Below are 27,043 nucleotides of genomic sequence, written 5' to 3'. Positions count from 1 at the left end.
GCCGGGAGGGACAGAGCAGGAGCACTGCGGGACACCTCCCCGTCCTCGCAGCCCGAGTGAGCCCCACCCCGACGCCCCACGCTCCTCTCCCCGCAGCCCCGCGCCCGCCCCGCTGTCCGCGGCAGGGCTGGGCGGAGAGGAGGAGGCAGAGGCGGAGAAGAAGGAGGCGAAGGAGGCCGGTCTCGCCTCGCCTCCCCCTTCCCTCTCGCCGGTTTTCTTTGCAGCATTTCCATGCTAGAGGTCCCCACCGAGCTGCGGAACGAGGATCTGCCTGGCTGCGCCGGGCCCTCTTCCTTCCTTTGTGCATCCCCCAGCCCTGTGCAAGCCGTGCCCCCCGCCCCGGCCGCCACGTCCCCGCTGCATCCCCCCCCTCCGGAGCCCCCCCGGCCCTGGAGGCAGGAGGAAGCCGCCCCTCCGGACACGCAGAGCCGGGGCAGCGGCCAGGCACCGGCTGCCACGTCGTGCCACCTCCTCCTTCCCGGCCCGGCCGGGGCACCGAGGCCGCATCCCCGCCCGCATCCCTGCCCGTATCCCCGCATCCATCCCGCTCCGCGGTTCGGAGGCGGCGGGGCCTCCTTCGGCGGATGCTGCGCGTCTCCCCGGGCCGCTGGTGCTAAATGCTGAGCGCCGACAGGATGGAGGAGTTTCAGAGCGAGGAAGAGGAGCCCTGGTACGACCAGCAGGACCTGGAGCAGGGTAAGGATGGGGGCACGCCGCAAGCTGCCAGGGATGGTGGGCCAGAGGATGCGCGGGCAAGAAAACGGGCAAACCCCGGGGATGGGAGGGTGGGATACCTTCTCTCTGGTCTGCTGTTTGGTTGGCAAAGCCAGCACCTCATCCTGCAGCGGCAAATCTCGGCTCTGCTGCTCCAAACCACTGTCCTGGCCAAGGAAAGTTTAAAGCCGATGGATAGAGGTAGGGAGCCCAGAGCTGTCCTGAGCACCAGGGCAGTAAATAATTTGTTGTGTTACATCTCCAAGAAAGCTGGTTCCCCAAAAAACTTGCTGCAGGCAGAATCAAGCAGGGGTAGTTATGACACTGCTTTTATTTCAGAGCAGTCCAAGGTAGAGTTACCAGGCACATTAGTTAGAAATTAATACATGGCAAATAATGTGTTGCTGAGGATGCTGAAAGTCTCTCAAAAGCTTTTGCTATCCAAGCCCAAATCCAGAGGGATCTTCAGCTTCTTAGTCACCTAATTACTTCTGGAGATTTTTCCAATCAGCCATAAAACCAGGAAAAATAGAGGAAGAGAAGAAAAAATCAAGGCCAAGTTTCAAACAGCAAAAATAGCCGTGTTAGAAGATAAACGTTCACTTGTGTAGTTTGCTTTGAAGTAACTGTACCTAGTTCAATGGAATATTTATCCTAAGGCTGGACAGTTGGTGCCTGTGAGTATTTGGGGCTTTTTTAAATATTATTTTTCTTATCTTAATATTTTGATTCAACATGCAGTAAGTAAATAACTGGAAGAAGTCCCATTTCAGGCCAGTGGCCCAGGAATGAACTGAACTGATTTGCCAATGCATAGCAAAAAATCATTCCTACCTAAACACAGTTCCCCTCCAGCATGTTGCACTATAGGTACAGTTTTATATTTGCTTTTCCCAGCTGACTGCCAGCAGGGATGTGCAGTCCAGCTGCAGTGCCTCAGCCCACCATTGCTCCAGTACATTATGTCATGATTTGAAGTTTATACAACTTCAGCTGCAGGACAGGGGCCCAGCAAGGAATGATAACCAGCCCCCCAGGGGTTGTCACAGCTGGGCTTTAACCCCGATTTCTCAATTAGCAGGAAGTAGTGGGATACTGGGCTCTGTTCTTTGAAACACAACACTCAAACGAAGCCAAGAGCACGGAGATGGAGCTATCAGCTGGATAAACAGTGCAGCCTTTGAATGCTCAGAAATTCACATTTCTGGGTGACGTCTTCCCATGGCTCACAAGGGGCCTGGGCACTGGTCCAGGGGCAGGATGCAGGCTGAGGAACAGCAGAACTAGGGATGAATATAGGGAGTGTTGAACAACGTGGGACCAATTGATTTTTAGCCTAACGCTGTCCCTGGTGTCAGGTTCATGAGTCAGCACTGGCACTGTACAACTGGCTCACAACAATAAAAGCACCTTCCCACTGCAGGCCACGTTCCCAGCTCTGCTCCAGCAGCCTAAATAGAGAATGACTGTCTCCAGATGATGGATTGATGCTGGGGACAGGCCCCACTTTTGAGCACATACAGAACTGGAGGAAAACACAAACCCAAAACAAAGCCCAGCTGTGGGCTTGCAGCCTCCTGTTTATGAATAGGGGCTGCACAGGCTTGCACAAACTCAGAAGGAGAGATGTGGGAAGGCTTTAACTGGAATCAGCCAAGTGGAAAGGTCCTACGGGGTAATTACAACCGTAATTAATTTGCATGATGCACAAAGCATCATGAAGGACAGTGCTAGACTTTGTCCACATACACTGCGCCTTTGCAGGACACCCAGAGGTCTTTGGTGGCGGCACAGCCGTGGAGCTGTTGGTTTGGGAATGGGGGGTGGAAGCGCAGCACAAGACATCCAGCGTGGCATGATTAGAGGCGTTACTAAGAGGATTGGCATGCCAAGAGCCCAGGGTCGCACAGAAACCCACGCCTGGCAGCAGCGCCGGGAGGGCAGAGGACAAAAGCAGAGGCTTAAAGACCGTTCCTTAGGAGCGAGCGGTGGGAGAAACAGGAAACAATCCAAGCTAGGAGAGCAGAGAAGGTTCTTCTGTGAACCAGTTGGTTGCTGGGCCTTTATCGTCATTTCACAGCATCATCAAATATTTATTACATTTACATCCAAAACTGTTTGCTAAGCAACAGATGGCTTAACTGGGAGCTCTGCGATGATTATGTTAATTAACCATTTTAGCACCAGAGTGGAAATCATGCCTCCAGCTCCACACCAAGCACCTGTTACTTTCCTCCTCATCCTCCATGAGCTTCACCTTGCCAAAGTAACTGATTTTTTCAAAAGAATAAATCCCAATCACTCTTTCTTTCCCCTAAAGTGTCCACAGCAACTGGCTGCATCCACCACATGCTTTGGAAGCAGCAAGATCTGGTCCCCAGTGTCAAGGCCCTTCCAGCCTCCTTCAGATTAAGCCAGTGCCTTTCAGATTCCTTTACCTGTTTCCTGCAAACTGTAACACTCTGTGGCTCAAGGCATTATACCAAGATGCCTTATTACATAGAAGCAGAGACTCAAATCTCAGCCAGGACCCGCAGCAATGACGTGGTAACAGCAGTGGTGTCCTGTGAGGTTTCCTTTGTAATGATGTTCCCTCTGGGAAGGCTTTCTGATTTGAGGAAAGTGGTAAAAATGGAGCTGCAATTCCCTGGTACCACGACTTAGCTGATTGCTTTGTAAGCATGAACAGGTATCAGTGCTGCTTTGGTCCAGCCACCTTCCATGGGCTGGGAAATCTGTGCCTCTAAGTGTTAAAACCAGAATACAATTCTGGTGAAGCTTTTTCCAGCTGTTGAGAACTGATGATGTGGCTACAGTTGCATCACACCCTGCGCACAGGGCCTACGTGCAGCCAGACCCCAAGAGAATGAATGAGCTAAAATTAGAGAGTCTGAGCTGCGGATAAGTGGGGGCACCTTTCCTGTTCATCAGGAGTGTTTGTGTTTGGGAGGGCTGTGTGCCAACTCAATTGCATCTGGATCCAAACAGACCCAGCAGCTCTGCCAGCCACTTCCAGCCATCATCTCCCCCGCAGCAATCTCCCAAGATGAGTCCTTGCAGTCATCCCACTGCATTCCCTGATCTTCCCAGCCTCCCTATCCCCCTGCCAGCATTCAGGTCTGCACTGAGCAGAGTGCAGCCCAAGAGGAGGCCCCTCAAAGCCACCCTTATGATCTCTGGACCTAACCATAGCCTAAGGCACATGGGGGGATTCTTGGGGTGTCCTGCACAGGGCCAGGAGTTGGACCTGATGATCCTGATGGGTCCTTTCCAACTAAGCATATTGTGGGATTCTATAAGTGTGGGGTGATTCCTCCCATGTCAATAAACAGCCTCTCACTGCTCTGAGATAGGCAGCAGGACCAGAGGAAGTGCAAGAACCAGCACATCACCTCATTGCCACTCTGAGACCAATTGTCCTGGGCAGCCACAGAAACTTTTGGGCCAAACCATCTGCAATGCAGGCTTAGGATGTTACAGCTATAACCTCTAAAGGTCTCCAGATTTAAGGATCTTTTTAAAGTCCTCCTCCTCTTGCCAAGCATCTGATTGCTTGCGTGCTAAGAAGGAAAATGACACAAGGTGCTGAGCTTGCACCACTTCCAACTCATCCGTGTAAAGACACAGGGTCACCAGTGCTCCAGTGGCCAGATCCTGGCATTGGGGTGAGCCCAGGGGATCTGTCCTGGCACCCACTAGCACCCTTACCTGCACCACCCAGGTGGTCCAGAGCACTGCAATCCATTATCAGCTTCCCCAAAGGATTCACTGCACGGGGGAGCTGCTGAAACTCCATATTCTGCCCCTCATGATGCAGTTATCCCAGTAGTCCAGGGACAAGGCACACACCTTGCCTGTCCTCCAGGAGCACAGCAGTTAACTCCCCTCCCTCCCTCCCCAGAGGCAAGCCAGAAGGACAGAGCTTTGCCTGCAGTAGCTGAGCCACTTATTTATTTAGCAGTACAGTACAGCAGGTAGCTTATGGAAGTGGAAAGTTTTCAGTGACTAATTGCTGAGCTGCTTAGGAATGACAAGAGGGACTAGAAAAGTCACAGGAGAAAGGGAAATAAGATGACAGGTTAGTCTAAGGAAGGGATGAGAGGCTCCAAATATGAGGGGGGGAAAAAAGAATATATATAGATGTATTTTCCTAGAGTGAAAATTCCCCTGTTACATGAAGACAGCAAGAAAAAGGGACACAAGAAAGCCCCACACAGCAGCTCTCAGTGAGAGACCAGAAGCTCCTCTCTGCTGAACCCAGGCACATACTTCCAGCTGTGGGAGGGAGGAGAATTAGAGGAACCGCTGGAAAGAAAAAAGGCAAACAAACAAAACCAAAGAAAAACCCCACAAAAAAACAACCAAACAAAAAACAAACCACACCAAAATCAGAGTTTTCCGTATCTTGTATCCTGCAACAATCAGCTAACAGTGGCAATTCTCCTTGGCAAGGCCGTGTATGAAGGATTTATGGTCTGAATCCTGAAGGACATTTTCCTCCAGCGGCTCTGAGCCTGAGGGACTGGGAGCCAAGGCACCGGCCACTAACACGCTGCACGTGGAGCCTGTCCCCCCACCCCAGCATTTTCCAATCCTCTTTCTTTGCTCCTGTACCAGCCAGTGCTGGCTGGTGACAGGGCAGATGCACTGACTCAGTGTGACAGGCAGGAACCACTTAGAGCAGTGAGAGCACCAGGGTCCCATTCTGCTCCTGCTAAAAGCAGTGCCAGCACTCAGGATAACGCACGGCTCGCTCACTCCCGCACTCACACACTCCATCTCCTCTCCCAAAAGGCTTTCCCAGAGCAGCACAGTGCTAAATTCCCACCTCATCTCACTCCAACAGATCTATGCGCTCACACTAAACATATCTTCAGGACTTCCAAAGCTTCTACTTAATCTGCCCAAAACAGGTACATGAGCCAAGAATTTAGGAAAATATCTCAAATACAAAACACCCCAAAGGAAGGAGACCAGATGTTACACAACTGCTGCTTTTTGCACAGCTGGGAATTTCAAAGGGATTTTATGTTACAGTTTATTTTTCCTTTTTTTCCATGTGTATTTTACAAACAGTTATAAACCATCTCTCCAAGAGACAGTTCTAATGGTTTAAACAGCCTGTTCCTCTGCAGCTTTCTGGGAAGTCACTGTAGTCTACCCCATGTGTTGTGCAGCTGCCCTGGCCCTGCTCAGTTAATTTGCCTCCTCCCTGAAGAATTCAGACCTCTGAGTGTGTAATATCCAGGTCCATGTTGGCCTCTTCCAAATATGCAGCAGTTGGAGCAAGGACATGATCATGCCATCCTCCAAGTTTTCTTGGTCTATGAGCAAGTGTTGAGTCCTGGGAAGGCACCTGAACTGGGAGGTGGTGACCAAACACTGGTGCCTGCAGGAGGAGGCAGAGCAAGGAGCAGCACAGCACATCCCATGAGCATCAGTCTTTGCAGCAGAACTGTGTCAGGGACACTGGTTTTGGTGTTGGGCCCCCAAAAGAAGTACTGCTCTGCATCCTGTTCAGGACTAGTGATGGACATAACACCATTTGGAGAGTACATCAAGTATTCCATGACTCCCTTTCCCTGGAAACTCAGACTGGAAGGTTACAGCCCTGTGCTCTTCCTGTGCAGCTGCACAAACAGCACTGATCACTCATCTGAGGTCAGGATCTCTTTCCACATGGGCAGCATCTCCAGCCTGTGCCAATAGCCAGGCACAAGGCAGCTGGGCTGTGAGCTGAGTGCCTGGAGGAACAGGGCTTCCTAACCTCCCCGGGAGCAGTAGTGGGGCAGCACCCTGCAAGATGATACACTTTTCTCCAAAGTCAAGAAACAGGGCTGCTAGATAAGAGGTGGGCAGGTTTTTGGTGTTGCTGCAGAGGGTCAGGCTGTTTCTGCATTTAGCTGTAACACGTGGCTGTGGAAGAAAGGTCTCTGTACCTATATGCCTCTGGACATGAGAGGTAGCAGACAGAAGTAACCAGCAGTGGCAGTGTTGGCAGGGGTCTTGGGGGCTGCTACAGCTGCAAAGTGACATTTGTGCTGGAATGTTTGCTCCCCGAGTGTCCAAATCACTCAGGATCAGTGGTTCCACCTGCCTCCCTCCAGCAAGAGGGGAACAAGGGCATCCAAGTTGGCTGGGAATGGCTCAGAGTAGGGGAATATGTTGTGTGATCAGGAGCAGGGCAGGAGAAGTGACACGGTTGTGGCAGCCCGGTGCTGTGGGCACCGTCCCTGCCACGTGAGCACAGTGACCTGTCCTTCGAAGGGCGCCTTTGCTCGGGGCTCTGCACATGCACAGCACTGTGCTGAGCACCCTGGTGCTCATCCTCCTTGTCCATCCTGTGTCACTTACAACCTCCTGCCCCCAAAACACACAGGGGAGAGGAGTTCTGCCACGTGGCAGCCATCCACATGCCTGTGTCTTTAGCTTTAAAAGAGTAGAAGCCTTTATTCACGGTTTTCTGCAACCCAACACAATTAATTAGTTGGAGATTTGCTGCCCGGGGGAGGAGCGCATGCAGGAAAGCTCTGGCTGCCTTTTTCCCTCCTCTTTCTTTGCTCCTTCTCTTCAACAGCCCCACTTGTATATATTTATTTAGGACATTCTGATCCAGGTGCACTATCAGAGCCTCACAGCCACCAGTCACCAAGCTCTTTCAAACCATTTTAGCCTATAAGGCAAACACAGGCACTGAGGCTGTTTAGATAAGAGAACAGCAGGAAAAGATGCAGATGGGGCCTCAGCCATGGTCTAATAACATCCTCTGTGTTCTCACGCTCTAACAGCTTGGCAAAAGGCACAGCGATTGCTGTGGGCACAGGGATGGGACTGCTCTGTGTGTGTTTGTAGAGACTCAGCTTGTAAGCAGAGGTGACCATCCTGGGTCTCAAGCATTGATATAGAGGGGAGAATTTGGGGTGCAGGATGATAAGAGGGAAGACAGAGAAGGTATAAATTAAATCTGAAATGTCTGGTGAGCATCTGAGAAGAATAAAGGAGAGCAGATAAAGAAAACACCGAATAGAACTGAAAAATACAGAAGGCAAGGAAGGGAGCAGCAGGGCCTAAGGGAGCTGGAGGGCTTCTCTGCAGCACAGCACAGACAGTGCGTCCCTGAGCGCCTTGTCAGGGATTTCCACTCCTTGGTGATGCCACTTTTGCTCAGGGGGCTCAAGATAGCATGGAAGGAGCTGTTCTCAGTGCACTGGGCTTGCCTTGACCCCCTGCCAAATACCCTTCTGCCACCACCTGAGGCTCCCCACCAGGGACACTTGCAAAGCCAAAGGCAGCACAGGAGCACGTAACAGATTACACAAGAGAAAGAAAAGGAAGAAAAAAACCAAGCAGGAAATCCAGCAAATCTCATTAGGGTAACGAAAATGCCAGTGTGACCAACATCAGCTCAGCCCAGCGAGAGCCACAGCTTGAAAGGGGGAGAAGGAAGAGGAGGAGGCAGCTGTACTGCCAAGGGCTTACACACCCCATTTGCTCTCACCCAGCCCAACAGCGGCTTTTCCCCACCTGCTTCATTGGGGCTGTTTTACAAAGCAAGCCCTGCCTTTGTGGAACACCACATTACACCAAAGCAGCAGATCCTGCCAAAAAACACACAGAACACCAAGTACAAAGCTGAACTGAGCAGCAATGTCTGAGTTACACCTGTGTAAAAGGGATGGGGAATCCATGTCCCAGCAGCAACACTGGTGACTCTCTGGAAGCTCTGCCTGGCCTTGGGAAACACGATCTTCTGTGGAAGGGGCATGTTGAAAAGGCTTTTTCAGGTTGTTTTTAAGATGTTGCCAGATGGCATTTGCTTCCCTGCACCCCAGCAAGTTCCATTGTAATGCCTTATACAGGCCAAGTACAGAGATTGCTTCCATCACCTGCCATGGAGCAGCAGTAAGTGATACACAAAAGCTGATCTTCATTGTAATATATCCAGACAGCACAATCCCTTGCAACTAAGAAGGAAAATAAATGAGTAGCAAGTATACCCTACCCCGGGGTAAACCAGCATAGCATCATTCATTTAGACTTTGAAAGGAATAATTGCACCCACCCTTGACTTTAAGTACCCGTGTGTAATGGAGCAGACAGCAAATGCCATTAAATTAAACGTCAACAGCATTAAACATCAGTTCTTAACTCTCAATGTACCCCATCCATCAGCTTACAAGCACCCTGAGCTTCCTCCAGAGACCTCCACACCCTCCTCCCTGCTCTTCAGCGGATGCATTCACCGTGTGCAGCACAGGGCAGGAGCAGCCCTTTCCACAGCCCCACATTTAGGAAGGGGCCACAAGTAATTCCTTTACAGATGCTCAGCAAATCCACAAGCCCCTGCTCATCTGCACCACATAGCAAAGGACTTCTGTGCCCCCTGCAAGCTGCTGGCTTTGCAGGACAGGGACAGGGTTGGTTTATTAAAGGTGAGGAGCCAAGTGCAGCATCCCCAGTGTGTTCTCTCACAACCTAAACATGAGAATCCCTCGCTGCAAGAGAGATGACAGGGGAAAGTCCAAAGCAGCTGCACCAGATGGTGGCTTCCTCCAGAAAGCCGCATTTACGAAGAGCATCTGAACAGCTACCAGATCATCATCGTGCCAAGAGCAGCCGAAACCTGCACGGCACCAGGCTTACGCTCTCCCAAAGCCGCAGCCAGGACGTGCTGGAGGGAAGAAACCCCTCCAGAGGGCGGGCTGTGGCAGAGTGCTGTGCCCAAACAGATGCAGGCCAGCACTGGGAAGGCAGAAACAGCTCCGAATCCTCTTTGAGCCTCGTTGCACGGCTGGGGAAGTGCCCAGCTCTGCCGCAGCCCCAAGCAGGGAACATCCGCCTGTGCCAGCACTGCCACACGATGCTACCGTGAGGGAATACCCTGCAGTTTGTCCCTCAGCCTCCTTCCATCAAAGGCAACCTGCTACAGCTTTTGCATCAGGATGGGGTTTTTTCAAGTTTCCTCAATGGCACAGAGGCAGCAGAATTATAGCTGGGCTGCTGCTGCTGATCTCCTGCTGCTGTGGCTCCAGGACAGTGCCTCCTTGATGTTCTGCCCAGCCCTGCTCCCCTGTACCAAGCACTGCTTGGAGTCAGCTCCCGCTTCCTTCCTGCCATATGTCTCTCTTCTCATCCCCACCCTCCTTGCTCAGAGGCCTTTCCCATGGAAGCTTTCAGGGAAATGCAGCCTCCATCCCTCCCCTCCAGGGTTCCATAGGCACAGCCCTTTGTTTGGGGACACAGCGTGGCTCCTTGGCTGGTGTTAATTAGAAGGGTCACGTCAGTGCTTGCAATACAGGGTGCCAGGCTGGTGCTGCCCGGGACAGTTTGCTTCCACAGTTCTCTCCTGATAGGATTTGGCAGCATCGAGACCCCATTTTTGAAGATGAACATTGGCCATTTCACAGCCAGGACTGGCCAGCACAGGCAGGATGTGGAGGGATGGGGCACATCGAGCGGACACACAGCACTTTATTTCTCCTCCTGCATCCAGAGGGGAGGGGGAAGGGAGGCATCAGCATATCTGCTAAATTAGGGCAAGTCCTTCAGCACTGGCTGGCTGATCTGACAGTGGAGAAGCAAAGAGGAATACGAAAAATGTGGGGAAACCTCAGTACTATGTAGAAAGGATTCCTGAATTCCTAAACAGTTCTTTTTCTCCCCCAAACAACTTGGTGAAATTTCAAATTCAGCCTCAGGTTTCCGAGGTCTCTGAGGAGAGGAGCTGTGTGCTCCCTCAGCCCAAGCAGAGCCACAATTAGTACAAAGATCAAGAGGGATCTGGTCTAAAGACGACATTAAAGCACTTCTACACAGCATCCCCTCCCTCTCCACAGGCTGGGGGGACCAACAGGTGGGGAAGAGGACTCGGGCACAAGGGGGTGGATGAGACAGGATTACCAAGGATGCTTTGGCTGGCGGGCAGAGAGTGAGGGAGTGTGTGTGACAACGACTGAGGCACTTAAAAGACACTAAAAGAATCAATTCCCCCATGTCCTTCAAGCTTGGAGTCTCCCAGGCCCTTATGCTCAAAATGGAAATGAAGACTCAATTTCCTCCTCAGAGCTGAGCCCCATTCATCTTTCCCACTCATCCCCAAATGCTGCCCATTTCCCCCATTAAATTATCGCTGACAGAGCCCTTTAAATTACAATGCAGGGTCTTGCACTGCCTAATCCACTTAACTCAACCCCAGCTGATTAAATTGGATGCCATATGGTGGGAGAGCACTGGTGTAATCCGCAGGGACGGGGACACACTTGACTCATTACCTGGAGCACAGCACAGAGCCCTCTCACTACACACCTCCACCTCGAGGCCCTGCTTGCTGCCAGGGATGTGGTTTCCAAGGTGCCACTCTCCAGCAACAACACTGGCTGTAGCAAGGTGATGCTGACATTAAACACAGCCCCAAGCAGCTTAAAGGCACAAATTATCCTTCATCTCTGCTGGCATCTGGCTGTTCCCCCAGCCCCAGCTGGTATAGCAAACACTCGGGTCTCCCAAGGGCACTTTATAAACTAGGGAAATTTGGTGCTTGGAAAAAACCAAATAGGTGGAGGAGGTCTGTCCATGGGGAAACATGCCAATAACTTGATTGCAGGGAGAGCTGCAACTGCAGCTCTCAGACTGGGTCACTGTGCAATGATGAGGATTATAATTAAAAAGGTCAGAGCCCTTTTAATAATAACACCCTGCAATGCAGGGCACAGCCGGAGAGCACATTCCCATGGAAGGGGGAGATTCGAGGACACACTGAGCAGCTGTTGGCAGCACCACATCTGGGGAGCCAGCAGAAAGAAACACGAGTAACACACAAACTAATAACGTATCAGCACATCCCACAGCACAGCATTATCCATCAGGAAAGCCCCATCCCAGGCACTGACAGTGCTGTAGCTCACCCACTGGCAAGCACTTGTGTCCAAGGTCAGCGTGAGCCTCATTTTGTCATGTGTGAGAGGTCAGGGCTTTCCCAGGCACAGAATACATCCCAGGAGTCCTGGCTCCCCTTCTTCTTGTCTTAGTGACCAAGTATCTCTCTTTCTCAATCAACTCCATGGCCAAATGAAGTACTAGAGAAAATTATAGCTGCTCTCAGCCCTGGCAGAGCCTTTACAAAACACATCATTAGATGCAGACTAGAGAGGAGCATTACACAGGCTAAGAAAATGCCAGGGCAGGTCCCCTCATATGCTGCAGGATTGTCACTCCTTAATTACCTACAGCTGCATGATAACCACACCAGAGAGACAAAGAGCAGTAACACACACCAGGACTTGTTTCCTTCCTCGTGGAAGGTTTAAAGTCAGATTTGCACTCTGCCACCCTAAGAGCTGTTACCTCTAGAAGCATCAGGAAAAATGAAACCCATGTGCTCATAGTCAGGCTTTAAGAAGACAACCAACTCCTGTAAAAGCAAAGGGCTGTTCTCAGAGCCAGCTGTGCTGTCCCAGCCCCACAAACAGCATCACCTGTGTGCTCAAGCTTTGGCCAACAACAAGATTCACAGGGCCTGGAGGCTTTTTCTTTTCCCAGCAGCAAAAACAGTATTTTAAACTGACCACACTGGCAACATCTACTTTTCCCTGCACTTCTCCTGAAGTCCAACTATTTCTGTAGCTTCCTGCGGGCGTTTAGAGGTGGCGGAGAGTGAACACAAAGCAGTTTGTCCTTTCCCTGGAGCTGCCCCAGGGAAAGAGCCTTGGATTCAGCCACTGCAGTGCTGCCAGGGTGGCACATCTGGGAGGTGCCTCCAGTCCCCTCGGGCCACGTGGGGTTTTATTACTCCTGTCAGTCTATTAGCAGGTGATGGATGGAGGCTGACAGGGAAGGCAAGGCACTCCCTTCGTTAGAGATAATAATATAATTTACAGAGCATCCCCAAGGCCCTGCAGGTCTTTACCAACCCTTTGCTCTATTCTGGTGGGTGCTGAGCCCTTCTCAGCAATAGGGGATGGAGGTGCTGAGCACCTGCCACAGCCCAGATTCTGTGCTGATCCTGGTTACAGTGTGCAGGGAGTGCAGAAGGGTTTTGCAGCCAGCAAAGCACCAAATCTTCATTGCATGGAGGAGCTGCAGAGCCCTGAGCTCAGCCTCCCCTCACTCCTGCACCCCAGCAAGACAAGAGGCCAGAACCTGTATGTTCTGAGAGCATGCATCCAGGTCAAAACATGCCAGTAAAACCAGTGCCATGAAAAATGTGCTGCTGTGCTCGGTGTGGGGTCATTTCTGGTGGCGGCAGGGGGAGATCCCACCACACCCAGCCCTGGAGCTGTGGGAACTACAGCAGCTTTGTCCCTCTGCTTTTCAGACTTGCACTTGGCTGCAGAGCTGGGGAAGACACTGCTGGAGCGAAACAAAGAGCTGGAGGACTCCCTGCAGCAGATGTATGCCACCAACGAGGAGCAAGTGCAGGAGATCGAGGTAGGTAGGGACACAGTCGGGACAGGGGTGGGGACGGGGGCTGCTTGGCCACCACTGTCACTAAGGGTGAAGGTGGGAAAGGGGCACTTCCACCAGTGCCAGCAGCTCAGATGCCAGCAGTAAGGCAGGGATGTGCCATGGGGCATGGAAATTGAAGTATCTTCTGTAAGTGCCTGAAGCAGGATGGATTAAAGTCTGTTCAAGCTCATCCCAGCCCTGGGGAGGGTCTCTTTCCCCCACTAACTGGCATTTTCCCTTTTCTCACATCCTTGCTCCCTGCCCAGATGTGCATGCCAGATTTTGGCACCAGAGTTTGGCATCAGGCTGCATCTGGGTCACGTTTGTCCTTCCCTGCACATCCGCCAGCCTTCACACTCATTTCTCTCTGCTCTGCTGCAGCTTTCCCTTGATCCCAGAGACTCAGAATCGCGTTTGTTCCCAGCTGGCCTCTCAGCACCCCCATAACACAGCCCCCTTTGTTAGAGGCATTAAATAGCTCTTTCTCCAAGAGCTGCAATCTAAACCCCCATTTCAAGCATCCTGTGAGGTCAGGGCAGTATTTCTACGAGCTCGCAGAACTGATCTTAGAGGCTTAAACCTGCTGTGCCTGGGAGGGTTTTCATCCACTGGAAGCCTTCTAGGGATCTGTGAGTTAAAAAAGATTGGACACCTCTGATTTAAAAGGACACAGGGCAGAGGAGGGCTGCAAGTTCACAAGAGCAGCACATGATGCTGCAGGGATCAGACAACCGATGTTTGAGGGAACAAGTGGATGGATTTAGCCATCCCCCCTCCAGCAGCCTGTCAGAAGCACGTCCACCATAGGATTTGGAATCTGGCACCAGCTGAGAGTGAGCACCAGAGCAGATGCTCCCCTCCCAGTCTACCCAGGATAAAATTTTGCAATGGCAGACTTACAGGAAAGGGTGTGCAAATCCACAGGAACTGCAGGTCTCCTCATATTTCACGGACTAAGAGTTTTAGCCTGAATTCCCAAGGAAACACAGCTTTTGCAATCGATCTGTCAGAGGATCCAGTAACCAACCAGCCAATTTCAGTCAACTTTCAGTCCCAGGAATATCAACTTTCTTTAGTACTGGGAATAAAAAAAGCAGCTGAATAGAGAGACATTGAGGTTACTGCCCTTCATAGAGGGCAGGGGAAGTTCAATCATATTTACAAGTTCAAACTATTTACAGTGGGCAAGGGGATGAATATTTCATCTGTGGAAGAGGCTTCAACCAGGCAGACCCACAGAGCACATTGTCAGAGGAAGCAAAGGCTGCAGGAATTTTCTGCTTGTGAAACAACCTGAATTTTGGACGTGGAGTGCTCATGCTTGACTTTTCCTTGCAGTACCTGACCAAGCAACTGGAGATGCTGCGGCAGATGAACGAACAGCATGCAAAAGTCTACGAGCAGCTGGACCTGACAGCACGGGACCTGGAGCTGGCTAACCAGAAGCTCGTGCTGGAAAGCAAGACATCCCAACAGAAGATCCACTGGTACGGCCTCCCCTGGATCCTCAAGATGCAAGAGCCTTCAGCTCACCTTTCCCCTGCCCCAAGGTGCAGGCTGTCCTTGCTATTTAAGCCATTCTCTTGTCGTATCAGCCCAGTTCTGCAGTTATTTAGAACACAAGTGTGTTGCAGTAATGCTGGTTAGCAGGGGTCAGCCACAGCACAGACGTCCCTGGGATGAGGGCTGGATAAAAGAGTATCTGAAACTGAGAGAGAGGCACAGCAGCCTCTCCTCAGATCAGTTTCCTTGAAGAAGAGGTATATAATCCTATCAGGGAGATCCCCAGCACACAGCCCAGCAGAAACACCAGGCACAGATCCAGCAACTCATGAAACCCTGGCTAGTCCACGCTGAAACACCAGTTTATCAGTAATATTTCTTTCCTGAAACAAACCCATGATCAAGGTCATCCCTAGAAACACCAGCCTAAGCCATGTCCTTGCAATGCATCGTCATTTGCAAACAACTCTGTGGAGAGGGAGTTTCTGAGCAGAGTGTTTTACAAACTGTCCACAGACAGAACAAAACAAAATCTCTGCCCAGTCTCTGTATTTCTCTGTAAGATAAACAAAAGGAATAGATACTTGTTTTAAGTGCAGAGATATTCCAGGATAGTGCTTATGTCCCAGAGGTGACTCTTTCAGCCAACTGATTTGAGGACAGAAGGACTCAAATCAATCCCCCTGCCCTTTTTATAACCAACCCCACTCAAGAGTGACCACACAGAGAAAGACCAAAAGAAAAAAAAAAAACAACCAAGTGCTGTCATGATCCTAGGGGACACACTAGAAACTGGAAGCACCTTCCCTAGATTGGCTTTCTCTATAGGAAAAAAACATCTTTTAGGAACCTGTAGCACCTGACTGCTCACCTGTCCTCCCTCCTCTCTCTGCAGCTTGACAGAAACGATCGAGGGGCTGCAGAACCAGGTGGAGGAGCTGCAGAAGCAGGTGGAAGAAATGCGGAGCTTGGAGCAGCTCCGCATCCGGCGGGAGAAGAGGGAGCGGCGCCGAACCATCCACACCTTCCCCTGCCTTAAGGAGCTGTGCTCCAGCCCCAGGTACGGAGCCTTGGCTTCAGCCACCCCTCCAAACTGATCCAAACAAACAAACAAACAGGGGAGGCGGTGGGTGAGCCGCTCTGGGGGTGCACAGAAAGCCCTCAGACATCGAGGTTGGGCATCAGAGCCTGAAATTCATGGCTGGAGCTGAAGGGGGGAATGTTCCTCTCACCAACCCACCTGCCTAAGGTGGTGTTGGCAAAGCAGAGCCTTCATGATCCCAGCACAGTGATACTTCCCTTCCCCAACTAGCACAGCACCAGCACCTCTGGCTCCCCAAAGGCAGTTGAGATGGTGCATTTTGTGCTGTGTGACTCCAGAACTCCCCAGGAACACCAGTCGCACAGCCGGATACACCACGTGCTGCCAAGTGCTGTACAAACACCTCCAGCACTACTGCAGCCTTAATCCTCCTCAAAACCCAGCCACTGTGTTAATTCACTGACCTCATGAGGGCACTTCTTGCTCAGCTTTGTCCACAAAAGAGGGATCTTTAAATAGATAAGCAATCAATAAACTTTGTTACTGAAAGCATCCTCTGCCAGAGGGTATGAACCAAAGACATTTTCACTGCAGCAGCAATGGGGATGTTAATCAGGCCAAAACCTGACCCCCAGCAAAATCCACTTATGTCTCTGTTGTTCTTTTCCCCCCAGTCCCACTCTCCCCCCATACCACAGGACCTCGGGTCCCCTTGCAGCTCCACAGTTGGCTCTGAAGGTCAGGCTGCCCTTCAGCGCCTTGAAATCTGTTCAATACCCCCCCCCCCCACAGCCGTGCCTCCCAGGGGAAGCCATGGAGCTTGCACTGTTCCAATCTGCTCTAAACAAACAGGGTGCCATGGGTACTTCACTGAGGAGAAAAACCCAAATTCCTGAAGGGAAGGGGGAAGTGCTTGTTATCACTTCCCAGGCAATGAAGAAGGGGCACCTCTATCAAAAATCTGTCTGCCTTGCCGTGTAAATCTTCCCTCACTCCCTCCAGAGCAGCTCCCAATCACAGGGCTGCACAGGCAGAAGCACATATGGCTGGGTGGGTCTGGGGTTGTCACCATATGCAGTGGGTAGTTGGTGAACCCATGGGGCAGAGAGCAGCTGATGGACTCCCACTAGGAAAAACCCAAAGCCACCTACTTTCAGCTCAGACTGGTAGCACTTGAACACTCATTCTTGCTTCACTGCAATGCTGGTGGCTTGTCTGTTAATCAGATGTGTCTTTTACCTTTTAGGGTCTCATTTCCCTCCTGTCTTTTATTACTGCTGTCCAATAAAACTGCAAGTTCTGTGGGACAGAGGTTTGTCTCTGTGTCCAGAAGACCCCCAGCCACACCTTGTGGTCTCCTGGCACATGGAGAAGGCACATCTCACTCCATGAACTCATGTCCTTTTTGGACATCAGTGGAGTTACTTACATAACAATAAAACACAAATCCCTCACCAGAGTATCGCTTGGTCAGACTCGCTCAAGCATCCTTCTCCTCTTTCAGGTATGAGGATGCGTTCCAAGTCCACAGCTCTTCCACAGAATTCAACCAGAAGCCGCTGGAGAGGGAGAACGAGCGTCTCCAAGCCATGGTGAACTCGCTGAGATCCCAGGTGAACCAGGAGAAGCAGCGGAAGGAGAGGGTGGAACGCGAGTACACCTCGGTTATCCAGGAGTACTCGGACCTGGAGCAGCGGGTGTGCGAGATGGAGAACTGCAAACTGCGCATCAAGGAGCTGGAGGCAGAGCTCCTGGAGCTGCAGCAGATGAAACAAGTCAAGAAATACCTGCTCAGCAGAGAGGACAACCTGTCCGAAGCCCTCCTCGAGCCGCTGAACAACGCCCCGGAAGCAGATTACATCGACCTGTCCGAGGAGGAGGGAGGGAAAAGCCACGGGACATCCATGACCCCTTCCCCAAACCACCCCGTGCGGAAAAGCTGCAGCGACACGGCCCTGAACGCCATCGTGACCAAGGACGCCGTGAGCCGGCACGAGGGCAATTACACCCTGCACGCCAACAACGTGCGCAAGCGGGGCATGTCCATCCTGCGCGAGGTGGACGAGCAGTACCACGCCCTGCTGGAGAAGTACGAGGAGCTGCTCAGCAAGTGCCGGCAGCACAAGGACAGCGTGCGCCACACGGGCGTCCAGACCTCCCGGCCCATCTCCCGCGACAGCTCCTTCAGGGACTTCCGAGGAGAGGGGCACGAGCTGGAAGAGCGGAAAACCATGGAGAAGACCATCAGCAAACACGTGGACGCCGTGGACAAGCGGCTGGAGCAGAGCCAACCCGAGTACAAGGCTCTTTTTAAGGAGATCTTCTCCCGCATCCAGAAAACGAAAGCGGACATCAATGCCACAAAGGTGAAAAACAAGAGCAGCAAATGAGTCCTCGCTCTCCCTGCTCCCACGTGCAATTGCAATGGCCACGTCTTCTCTTGAGCCCCAGGAAATGCCACGTGGCCCCTCTGCTTTGAAGGTTCGAGAGGTCTGCAAGCGAGAGAATGTCACAGGGACCCAACTCACTTTTTTAAGCTTGGGCTCTGGACAGCCTGTTGGGACAATTGTACATTGTAGTTAGAGGATTTCAGAAACCACATGACGGATCTCTGCATGAGTTACTGCCGCTGCCAGACATCACAACAGCAATGTCAACCCCACCATGATAAAAAAGAAACCAATCTCCCCCTCCACCCTTTTTCAGCTTGTCCTACAGCCCAATTATCTGCAAGCAAAAGCCTGGATGTCCTCCAGTGTCCTGCCACAGCTGGAGTACAGCGTCTCAAAGTAAAACAAAAAGCCATCAGAACTTTAGGGGCTGCCCCAGCACAGTAGCCCAGTCCTCCAGTTTGGTTTTATGGCTAAGAACCTACGCTTGAACCCAAGAGACGTCTATCTCTGCCTTCCCCAAAGGGCAGTATGGTCTTGCTATTTAAGCCATTCTCTAATCAGTCAGGTTTTTCAGCTCTTTACAATGCAAGCTCATTGCAACTGGAAAAACTTGAAGAGAAACATAAAACTGATTGTTCCATCTCTGTCAGCGTCACTCAGTGTTTCAGTCCACACTCTCCAGACCTTGCAGGCATATGGGATTTACTCGCTTTAAATCTGCCCTGGTATTTCAACCCAGGTGAAGCACCGTGCCTGGTAGGAACTCGGTGCCCAGGGCTTTCCCATAGCGAGACAAGAAGTGCTATTACAATATCAGAGACACACTCTCATCTCATGGTCTGGGTACCAGCTCTCTTCAAGAGGTTGTCATTGTCCCATCATAGCAAATTCCTTAAAAACAGCTTGCATGGGCTTACAAAACTGACTCCCAGGGACTCGCACACAAGCCAGGGGATGCAGCATCTCCCGGGTCAGGAGTCTGGCCCTGGCAGTAGCACGGATCACACATCACCCCTCACTCCTGCTCCAAACATCTCCCCAGCCACAAGGACAGATTTCAGCTTCCTGCTGAAAATAATCTTTCTTGGCTGAGACACTGTCGCCTCTCATGTTCCAGTTCCCTTTCCAGCACTGAAATCTCCTCACTTTTGCTTCCACAGACATGCAAACACACAGCCAAAAGGCCAGTGCAGTCTCAGGAATCACCAGTGTCCAATTTCCACGAACTAGATGATGACCTAGTACGGTCAGACATGTTTTAGGCAGAGAAGCAGCATCTCATTACAGCTTAGGCAACACCCTGAGCATTGAGCCACAAAACCCAGCAGTTCAGTGTAAGCAACCTACTCTGTACCCGCCTGGAGCAACCATCAGCTACATCTGGATTCTCGTTTCACCAGCTTACATCCCAAAATCTTGGGTCAACGGCTGGGACTTCTGCAACATTGAGATAAATAAATGAGAATGTGGCTTTGGAAGGGGAAGACTGTTCAAATGGAATTATCCCTCAAGTCCAGGGCTTTGATGCTACAAGGAGCGACTTTTCTTTCACTCCCCATGGAATTAATGCAGAAAACCCCCCAAAACCACCCTGTTTTGTTGAGCTGAGTAGCACAGAGGTAAGCTGGCAGGAGTGTGATGTGCAAACCACCCCTGCTCCAGAGTTCTCCTCCTCAAAACCACCAACTGCTCCGCTCTTCCACGCTCTGCATTTCCAGGTGCCCCACGGCCCCCGACACATCAGGAGCTGCACACACGGCTGTGGCTACCAGCTCTGCAACAGTATGGAGAACCTTCATGCCTTATTTATTTATAATGGAAAGCAGTTGTCTAATAAAATAAAATAAATAAAAATGAACAACAACAGCAAGAGAAGCGTTGTTGATTTCCTGGGAGCGTTCACCACCCGTTGACTTGGCACTTGTAGCAGTGTTGGTTTAAGCCAGGCAGTGTTTGCCCTGCAGTCAGCTGATGCTGCAAAGGTGTGGGAAGGGAATCACCCTCACCTTCTGTTTTAAACAATCCCATGTGGATCAGCATCACAGTTAACTGCACAACACATTAAATATATTTTTAAATGCTCTATTCTCCTCTTGAATACAAAGAAACACCAATTTTCTCACAGCTCTTACAGCTCTTTTTACTTTTAAGAACAACACAAGAGTTAATTCTTTGATTTTCATGTACAATTTGGGTCAAGAAAGTGCTTCAGGCACCCTTGCAGAAAGGAAAGAGAATATGCTGAACTATTCTGCTGCATTATTTATATAACACACATTTTTGTGCACTTGGACTGCCAACACTGCCACGCGATAAAATCCCTCTTTTGTCAGCTCGGAAGTCTCTGTAAAACCACACAATTTCTAAGCTCCCAATTCAAATCCTAATTTTTTTCGGCCTTTTTTGCAAACCACAAATCCAAAAATGACTGATGTAAGTAACACGATATTAGTACTTGGCTTGACAAAGGCACAGCTGCCGTGTATCAGCAGCATGTTCAGCAAAGTGCTGAGGGCAAATTTTTTCTGCATCCAAAAATATTAGTGGCCATATATACACGTCCTGATTGACTGTGTGAGTCAGAGTCACTTGATTCCTGCCTTAAGTGAGGCTTTCAGTGATCAAAGGAGGAGAAAATAAGCATCTTCTGGCCTCTGGTGCCACCTTTGATCTAAACTTTTCCAATTGCTTTTGGAACACCAAGGAAAGCTACACAACTCCATTAAGAGGGAACAAGATAGTGCTGAGCAACCACTCTGCCAGAGAAACTGGTGTAGCAGAGAGCAGCAGCTACTTAACAGCACACCCCCATGGTTCAGGACAAAAAGGAAAATTGCTGCATGCAATTAAAAGGGATGAGGAAAAGTATTATGTCACAGGAAATAATTCTTAATTTCAGAATTTGGCAAAATCAGTGACCCTATTCAGCTCACAGCATTAAGATCAACAAGGGCACAGCTTGTCAACAATCTGGTTTCATGCTGAATTTGAAAGCTGCCATTTAGATACGTGCAGTTCCATCAGTCACTGTACCACCAGCTGGAATAACCCTTCAGAAGGGCACCTGTTGTTATAAACAGGGAGGGGCCACTTGAAGCAAAAATTCAAGGGATTTACAGAGCTCAAGCCCCCACAGGAATGATTCAGCATCTTCCCTCTCTTACAGCAGCTGAGACCTTCTGGGAGGTCTCTCAAAGCCCTGTTTGCTCCTACATTAACAGCCTGTGCCCTCACTCACACAAGGAGTGACCAGATCCTTGGACACCTCAGCCTTTCCCTCGGGTTTTTGGAATGGCTCTTGACAGCTGTTGCTCACCAGTGACCACCAAACAGGCTGAGGTAGCTTCCTCAGCCAGGACCAGTGACAAAGCAGTTCATTTTTCCAGGTGGAATGCCAAAGGTTTGGCTCTCTTTGGCTCACACCAAAGTCAGACCTTGCCATCCCAAGCCCTGCCTGAGAGGGAGAGCAGTTTCCAACCATCCAACAGAGATCACCCAGCTTTTTACCAAGGTTCTGTGGACCAACACAGGGTGGGAATGAAGCAAAACCACACAAATGTCCTTTTAGACTGGTCTGGCTTCACCTGTGTGACCTTCCAACTCCTTTCCCAGCCCTTCTGTGGCACTGTCCTTGGAGGATGTTCCTGCACAACAACCACCAGACATGTTTGACAACAGCTGGTAAATGAGTCATCCTGCTTTGGGTATTTTACCCATCCCTCTGGCTACAAATCACAAACATTTACCTGTTCCCTGTTAGAAATTAAGGTCACCAGATGGCACCGTTTGCCTCTGACAGCTCTGTGTTTTTTCCTTAGAGCATTTTGTTTTCGGCTGAGTTTGGACAAGGGCAGTGGAGCAGAACCCCAGGACTCAGAGGTTCGATTAAAACAAAGTGAGGAGCCCTCTGTGGCCCTGAGCTGCTCAGCTGCAGCCAGGGCAGAAAACCATCCATGTTCAGGACTTGCTCCCTCCCTAGGACTGAGTTCCCTGACTTTAAATGGATTATCTGGGTGGGACTCAGCTCAGATCCTCAGTCACACAGTCTCTGTATTGGCTTCTGAACACCCATTTTGGCTTCATCCACAGTTTTAAACGAGATTGTCAGCTCCTGTCAAAACACCAGAGCAAATGACAGCCCATCCCTGCCTGTGCATTTTCCTGCTGCCAGGAATAGCAATCCCTGCCCCTGTGGAACGCACACCCTTCTTGTCAAGCCAGCCTGACAGCTCCAACAGGAGCAAAAGCTGAAGGATTTCCACAACTGCCTCACTCCCCTGCATCCCACATCCATCTCGGCATCTTGTGCTGCTTTATTATTCAAAGAAATAATTCTGTATGTATGTGTGTGTGTGTGTGTTTGTATGTAACTCTTTAGTGCTCTAGAGAGGATAAAAATGTGAAAACTGAAGCACCCCCGGTGCAAAAACTAAGCAATATATAAAAAAGGCTGGATGTATTTTCATTTTCAGCACCGGCCACCACGAAGGTCTGGGGTGCACAGACACCATAACCACTCCTGATCCCCCTCAAGCCCCCGCGCTGCCCCACAAGCCCCATGTGCCCCCAAGACGTCCCACATCCGCCTCTCTTGGCAGCCCACAGACCCCATATACCCCCCATACACCTCCCATTAGTGCTGCAGACACCTCCCCGGCCTACAGGCCCCCCCAGCCCGGAGACCACGCTCAAGATCCAAAAGAGCCCCTTTATCCCCCGAAATCGCCCCCCTGCTCCTTCCGCCCCGCCCCGGAACGCGGCGCGCGGCCGCCGTTTCCGCGGGGACGCCTGGCGGTGGCGCACGGCAGGGGCCAACATGGCGGCGCACACGCTGCGGGGCCTGTGCCGGCAGCGGCCGGGGCTGGCGCTCCTGTGCGCCCGGTTCTCGCAGAGAGCCGCCGCCGGCACCGAGTACCGGAGCTCCCACAGCCTGGACAAGCTGTACCCGCCACGACAGGACGGACCCGCCGCCCGCACCACGGTCAGAGGGGCGGGGGGGAAAAGGAAGACGAGGCGGAGTTTGGGCGGGGGTTATTTGGTTGATTGACAGCGGGTGGGCGGGGTTTAGCGCACGGGGTTGTTGGGGTGGGCGGGGTTAGCACGGGGGGCGTGAGGGGGTGGGCGGGGCCACGCCGAGGGGGCGGGGCTTGGTACCGTGGGTGGGCGTGGCTCTGCGGAAGGGGCGGGGGCATCGCGGGTGGGCGGGGCCGGAGGGACCCCGGGAACCCCCAAGACCCCGGGAACCCCCCGGGACCCCCCGACACCGCCCCCGTTGTGTCTTCCAGGAGGAGCTGCAGCCGCCCGCCCTCGACATCCCCATGGGTGAGCCCCCTCCCACCCCAGCACACCCGTGCCGGGGGCCGGGCAGCGCCCCCGGGCACCGAGCTCGGCCCCGTCCCGGCTCAGCCACTGCCCCTCTCTTCCAGCTCGCCTGACCGTGTCCTACAGCCGGAGCAGCGGGCCCGGCGGGCAGAATGTTAATAAAGGTGAGGAACAGCTCCTCCCTTGGAAAAAAATCACCGTTTCCGGTTGGTTTTCTGTACCGTGTGGCAAATGTTGAGAACTTGAAGTTAAACAGCGTCTTCTTGCTGCTGGATACTTATTCTTCATCGTCGTCACCCTGCATTTTAACACAACTTCTGAGTCTTCGTGGTGCTGGAGACCAGTGGTAGCACGTTTGATGCTCCTAGGAACACTTAGAGGGATCATTCCTGCTACAGGTGCCACATGGAGCACCAGCTCTATCCATACATCAAATATAATAGAGCCAGCTGGATTCTGAAGGTTCACTGTGCAATAAATTCTCAGCTTAATTCAAATAAACCTAAAATACTGCCTGTTCTGCCATTAAAAATGAGGTAGGCAGTGGCTGGCAATAAATTCTGTAGTGTCTAGAAAGGCAAATACCACGACAGGTACACGTTTGTCTTGTAGAGTGGTGTGTAAAAATACAGCAAGAAAAGAATTGTGACCTTTCAGGAGATTCATCATGGAATCATCCCATGTTGAAAGCCAGCAGAGATCAGGCTGAATTACCCCATAAATCTGAGCAAGGCAGGCTGTGACATGGAAACAAAGACCCTGTTTTTCCTCCCAGTGAATTCCAAGGCGGAGGTTCGGTTCCACCTGGCATCGGCCGACTGGATTCCCGAAGCTGTGAGAGAAAAAATGGCTCTAATGGTACCAACCCTCCCCTTCCAACCATGGTATCAATGTCTTAGTGTCAGAACAGGACAGTTCCAGTGAGGTTTCAGTGGTCACATCACGTTTTCCCATCCTTTCAGCACAGGAATAAGATAAACCGGGCTGGTGAACTGATTGTGACCTCGGAGGAGAGTCGCTACCAAATGAGGAATCTGGCGATTTGTCTGGAAAAAATCCGGACCATGGTCACGGAGGCCATCGAGAAACCCAAGGAGGTGTCTAAGGAGACAACACAGAAGCTCATAGAGAGGTATCTTCATTAAAATGGTCTCTATTTGGGTTCAGGCTATCACGTTACACAATTCAGTTTGCAGCATTTTTAAACAATCTTGTTCATACTCATTTAAATTACCTTTTTTAAAGACTATCATTGATCCATTCGATTTTAACTGCTTTCCTGGGTAATATCCCCAGAACAGGGACTGGGTTTTTGCTATCTGAGGATGTTTGTTGGTTCATCAGATCTCAGAAGCTGAATATTTAAATGTTTTCTTTGTACACTGAGGGATCTTTTGATTTTGTTTTAGGGTGGAAAAAATGAACCGTGAACGGCTACGACAGAAAAAAATACACTCAACTATAAAACAGAGCAGGAAGGCAGATTTCGACTGAGAACAGCAGAGATCCAAGTCTTTGGCATTCCATCTCCCTAAAGAAGTGGTGTTGGCAGCTGTAGATGATGCTAAACTCATGAGCTGTATTGAATAAAAATAGCCTGAAAGTGTAAATAAAAATATTTAACATCTTCTTTTGTAGCCAGTGATACACTGTGATGGCCTGTCAATCATTTTCCAGAATAATTATCGTTCACATTTGAGAGGAACTAAAAATTCTGATTTTTGTCAGCCACTCTCTTGTTTTTTTAATGTTTTTTGTGTTCCTCAAGCAGCCTGTGCTCCATCAGAGCACCGTCTGCTGCTGAACACAAAGCTACAGCAGATTTTTAGGGAAAGAAAGGGAAGAGAAAAAGCAGTCTCAACAACATATCTAAGTAGAAAATAGAATCTTAAAGCATTAAGGTTGGAAAAAACCACAAGGATCATCAAGTCCATCCCTTAGAGTATCCACTGTTTCTTTCCTTCTATTTCCTTCCTTTCAGCTTTATTCCGTTTACTGATTTTTATCTAACCAAACAAAGCACATCATTTGGTTAAGCTAAAGCCACATCAGGAATTTGGCAGAAATGTCAGCACTAGGAGACAGAACGCACCCTGTGAGTACAGGAGGCTTCTGGCCTTTGAAGTGGGACACCAGAGTCCTTTGGATGAGTGTGCCAGGCTCGTTCATGGACCCTGTTTAATGAGAATGAAGCTCTGTGGTGTGATGTGTTTCACCACTCCACTGTGGGAGGCTCAAAGAAACCAAAATGAGCCTTTTTTTGATGCTTGGCAGGGCCCCAGTGGCCTAATGGATAAGGCACTGGCCTTCTAAGTCAGGGATTGTGGGTTCGAGTCCCACCTGGGGTGGGGAGAGGTGGTCCTGCTTTTGGAAAACCCCAAATAGAAAGGGAAGTCATCCCTGGGGTTTGTTTGGGGTACAGGGAGGTGTCAGGGCTTTGCTGCATCCCCTTTGGAGGGGGAGCTTTCAGCTCTCCCCTGACAATGTTTGCATCTGCAAAGAGAGTTCAGAACCCAGATCCTCCCCGGAATGGAATGCTGGGGGGATGCAGGACCACACCAATGCATCCTGACATCCCGGGAAGCCCTGCCCCGGCCTCACCACCTCCACTTCTGCATTGCCTGCTCAGCACCAGGAGCAGACACCACATTTCACATTTTCCCCCACCGAAAGCTTCTCTGCATGGAATCACTGAATCATCCAGGGTGGAAAAGACCTCTAAGATTTATCAAGTCCAACCCAGCACTGCCAGGTTCACCATCAAACCAAGTCCCCAAATGCCACATGCACACACGTTTTGAACGCTTCCAGGGACGGTGAATCCCCTTCTTCCCTAGGCATGGGAGGGGGGTCCCTGCCAGCACCCCTCTCACAGGCACAGGTGTCTGAAGCTCGGTGTCGTGCCCTGGCCTCTACAAACAGGGGCATGTCGCTGCTTCCGACGTTTTTGTGACACTGAACGTCATCCCGCCATCATCATCCAGGACAGCAACAGCCTCAGCTGAGCCTCCCCATCCCCAGGAGACCTCGCTGCCAGGATCACCCGCTGCTCAGGGCTTCTTTCCCCCAGATTTGCAAAACCTTGGTTCAAGCAAAGGCGTAAAGCCCTGGACAAGGCCTGACACCGGGGCGCGGAGGAGCCGGGAATTTCAGGGATTAAACGCAGATTCCGAGCTTCCGCCTGGTTTAGTACCACGAAAAATGTCTGATCCGCGCCGGGACGTGCGAGACGGAGGCCGGGGCGCCGGCAGGGGCTGCAGGAAGGGGCGCCCCGCGTTCTCCCCCGCAGCGCAGCGAACGATCCCGGACCTTCTCGGGGACACCCCGGCACGGAAAAGAATCACCCCAGATGGGACTCGAACCCACAATCCCTGGCTTAGGAGGCCAGTGCCTTATCCATTAGGCCACTGGGGCTGTGTACTCACGTATTTTAGGCGCCCTAACTTAACTCTCCCCTAGCCAGACGGGAGTTTGGCCACCGTGGGCAAGGATGGGGGGGTCCCGTTCGTTACCTCCGGGACCGCCCCGGTCTGAACAATCCCCAGAGCGAGGCCCCGCTCTCCTGCCCCCCTCCATCTCCCAAACCGCCCCGGTGCAGCTCAGAAACGCCAAGGTGAAGTGGGGA

At 51.2% G+C, this 27,043-nt stretch overlaps 2 protein-coding genes and 2 non-coding genes across 4 annotated transcripts; 3 read left to right on the top strand and 1 right to left on the bottom strand.

Moving 5' to 3' along the window:
• Positions 1-187: 187 nt before the first annotated feature.
• On the top strand, positions 188-19,966 carry CDR2L (cerebellar degeneration related protein 2 like). Its single transcript, XM_010407488.4, has 5 exons — positions 188-696; positions 13,028-13,140; positions 14,497-14,645; positions 15,557-15,721; positions 17,208-19,966. The coding sequence occupies exons 1-5, from the start codon at positions 618-620 to the stop codon at positions 18,091-18,093; spliced, it is 1,392 nt and encodes a 463-aa protein (XP_010405790.1). The 5' UTR covers positions 188-617; the 3' UTR covers positions 18,094-19,966.
• Positions 19,967-22,881: 2,915 nt separating this feature from the next.
• Positions 22,882-25,063, top strand: MRPL58 (mitochondrial ribosomal protein L58). The gene is made up of 6 exons (XM_039562597.1): positions 22,882-23,077; positions 23,382-23,418; positions 23,523-23,582; positions 24,194-24,276; positions 24,381-24,550; positions 24,828-25,063. Exons 1-6 carry the CDS (start codon positions 22,913-22,915, stop codon positions 24,910-24,912), a joined length of 600 nt encoding a protein of 199 aa, XP_039418531.1. The 5' UTR covers positions 22,882-22,912; the 3' UTR covers positions 24,913-25,063.
• A 630-nt stretch (positions 25,064-25,693) lies between these two features.
• TRNAR-UCU lies at positions 25,694-25,766 on the top strand. The gene has a single exon. It is a non-coding gene; the product is annotated as a tRNA-Arg (tRNA).
• A 993-nt stretch (positions 25,767-26,759) lies between these two features.
• TRNAR-CCU lies at positions 26,760-26,832 on the bottom strand. The gene has a single exon. It is a non-coding gene; the product is annotated as a tRNA-Arg (tRNA).
• Positions 26,833-27,043: the final 211 nt, after the last annotated feature.

The sequence above is a fragment of the Corvus cornix genome, chromosome 18 (assembly GCF_000738735.6).
Source record: "Corvus cornix cornix isolate S_Up_H32 chromosome 18, ASM73873v5, whole genome shotgun sequence".
In the NCBI taxonomy this organism is placed as follows: domain Eukaryota; kingdom Metazoa; phylum Chordata; class Aves; order Passeriformes; family Corvidae; genus Corvus; species Corvus cornix.
Note: the sequence above shows the minus strand (reverse complement) of the source record. Positions and strands in the feature narration are given on the sequence as shown.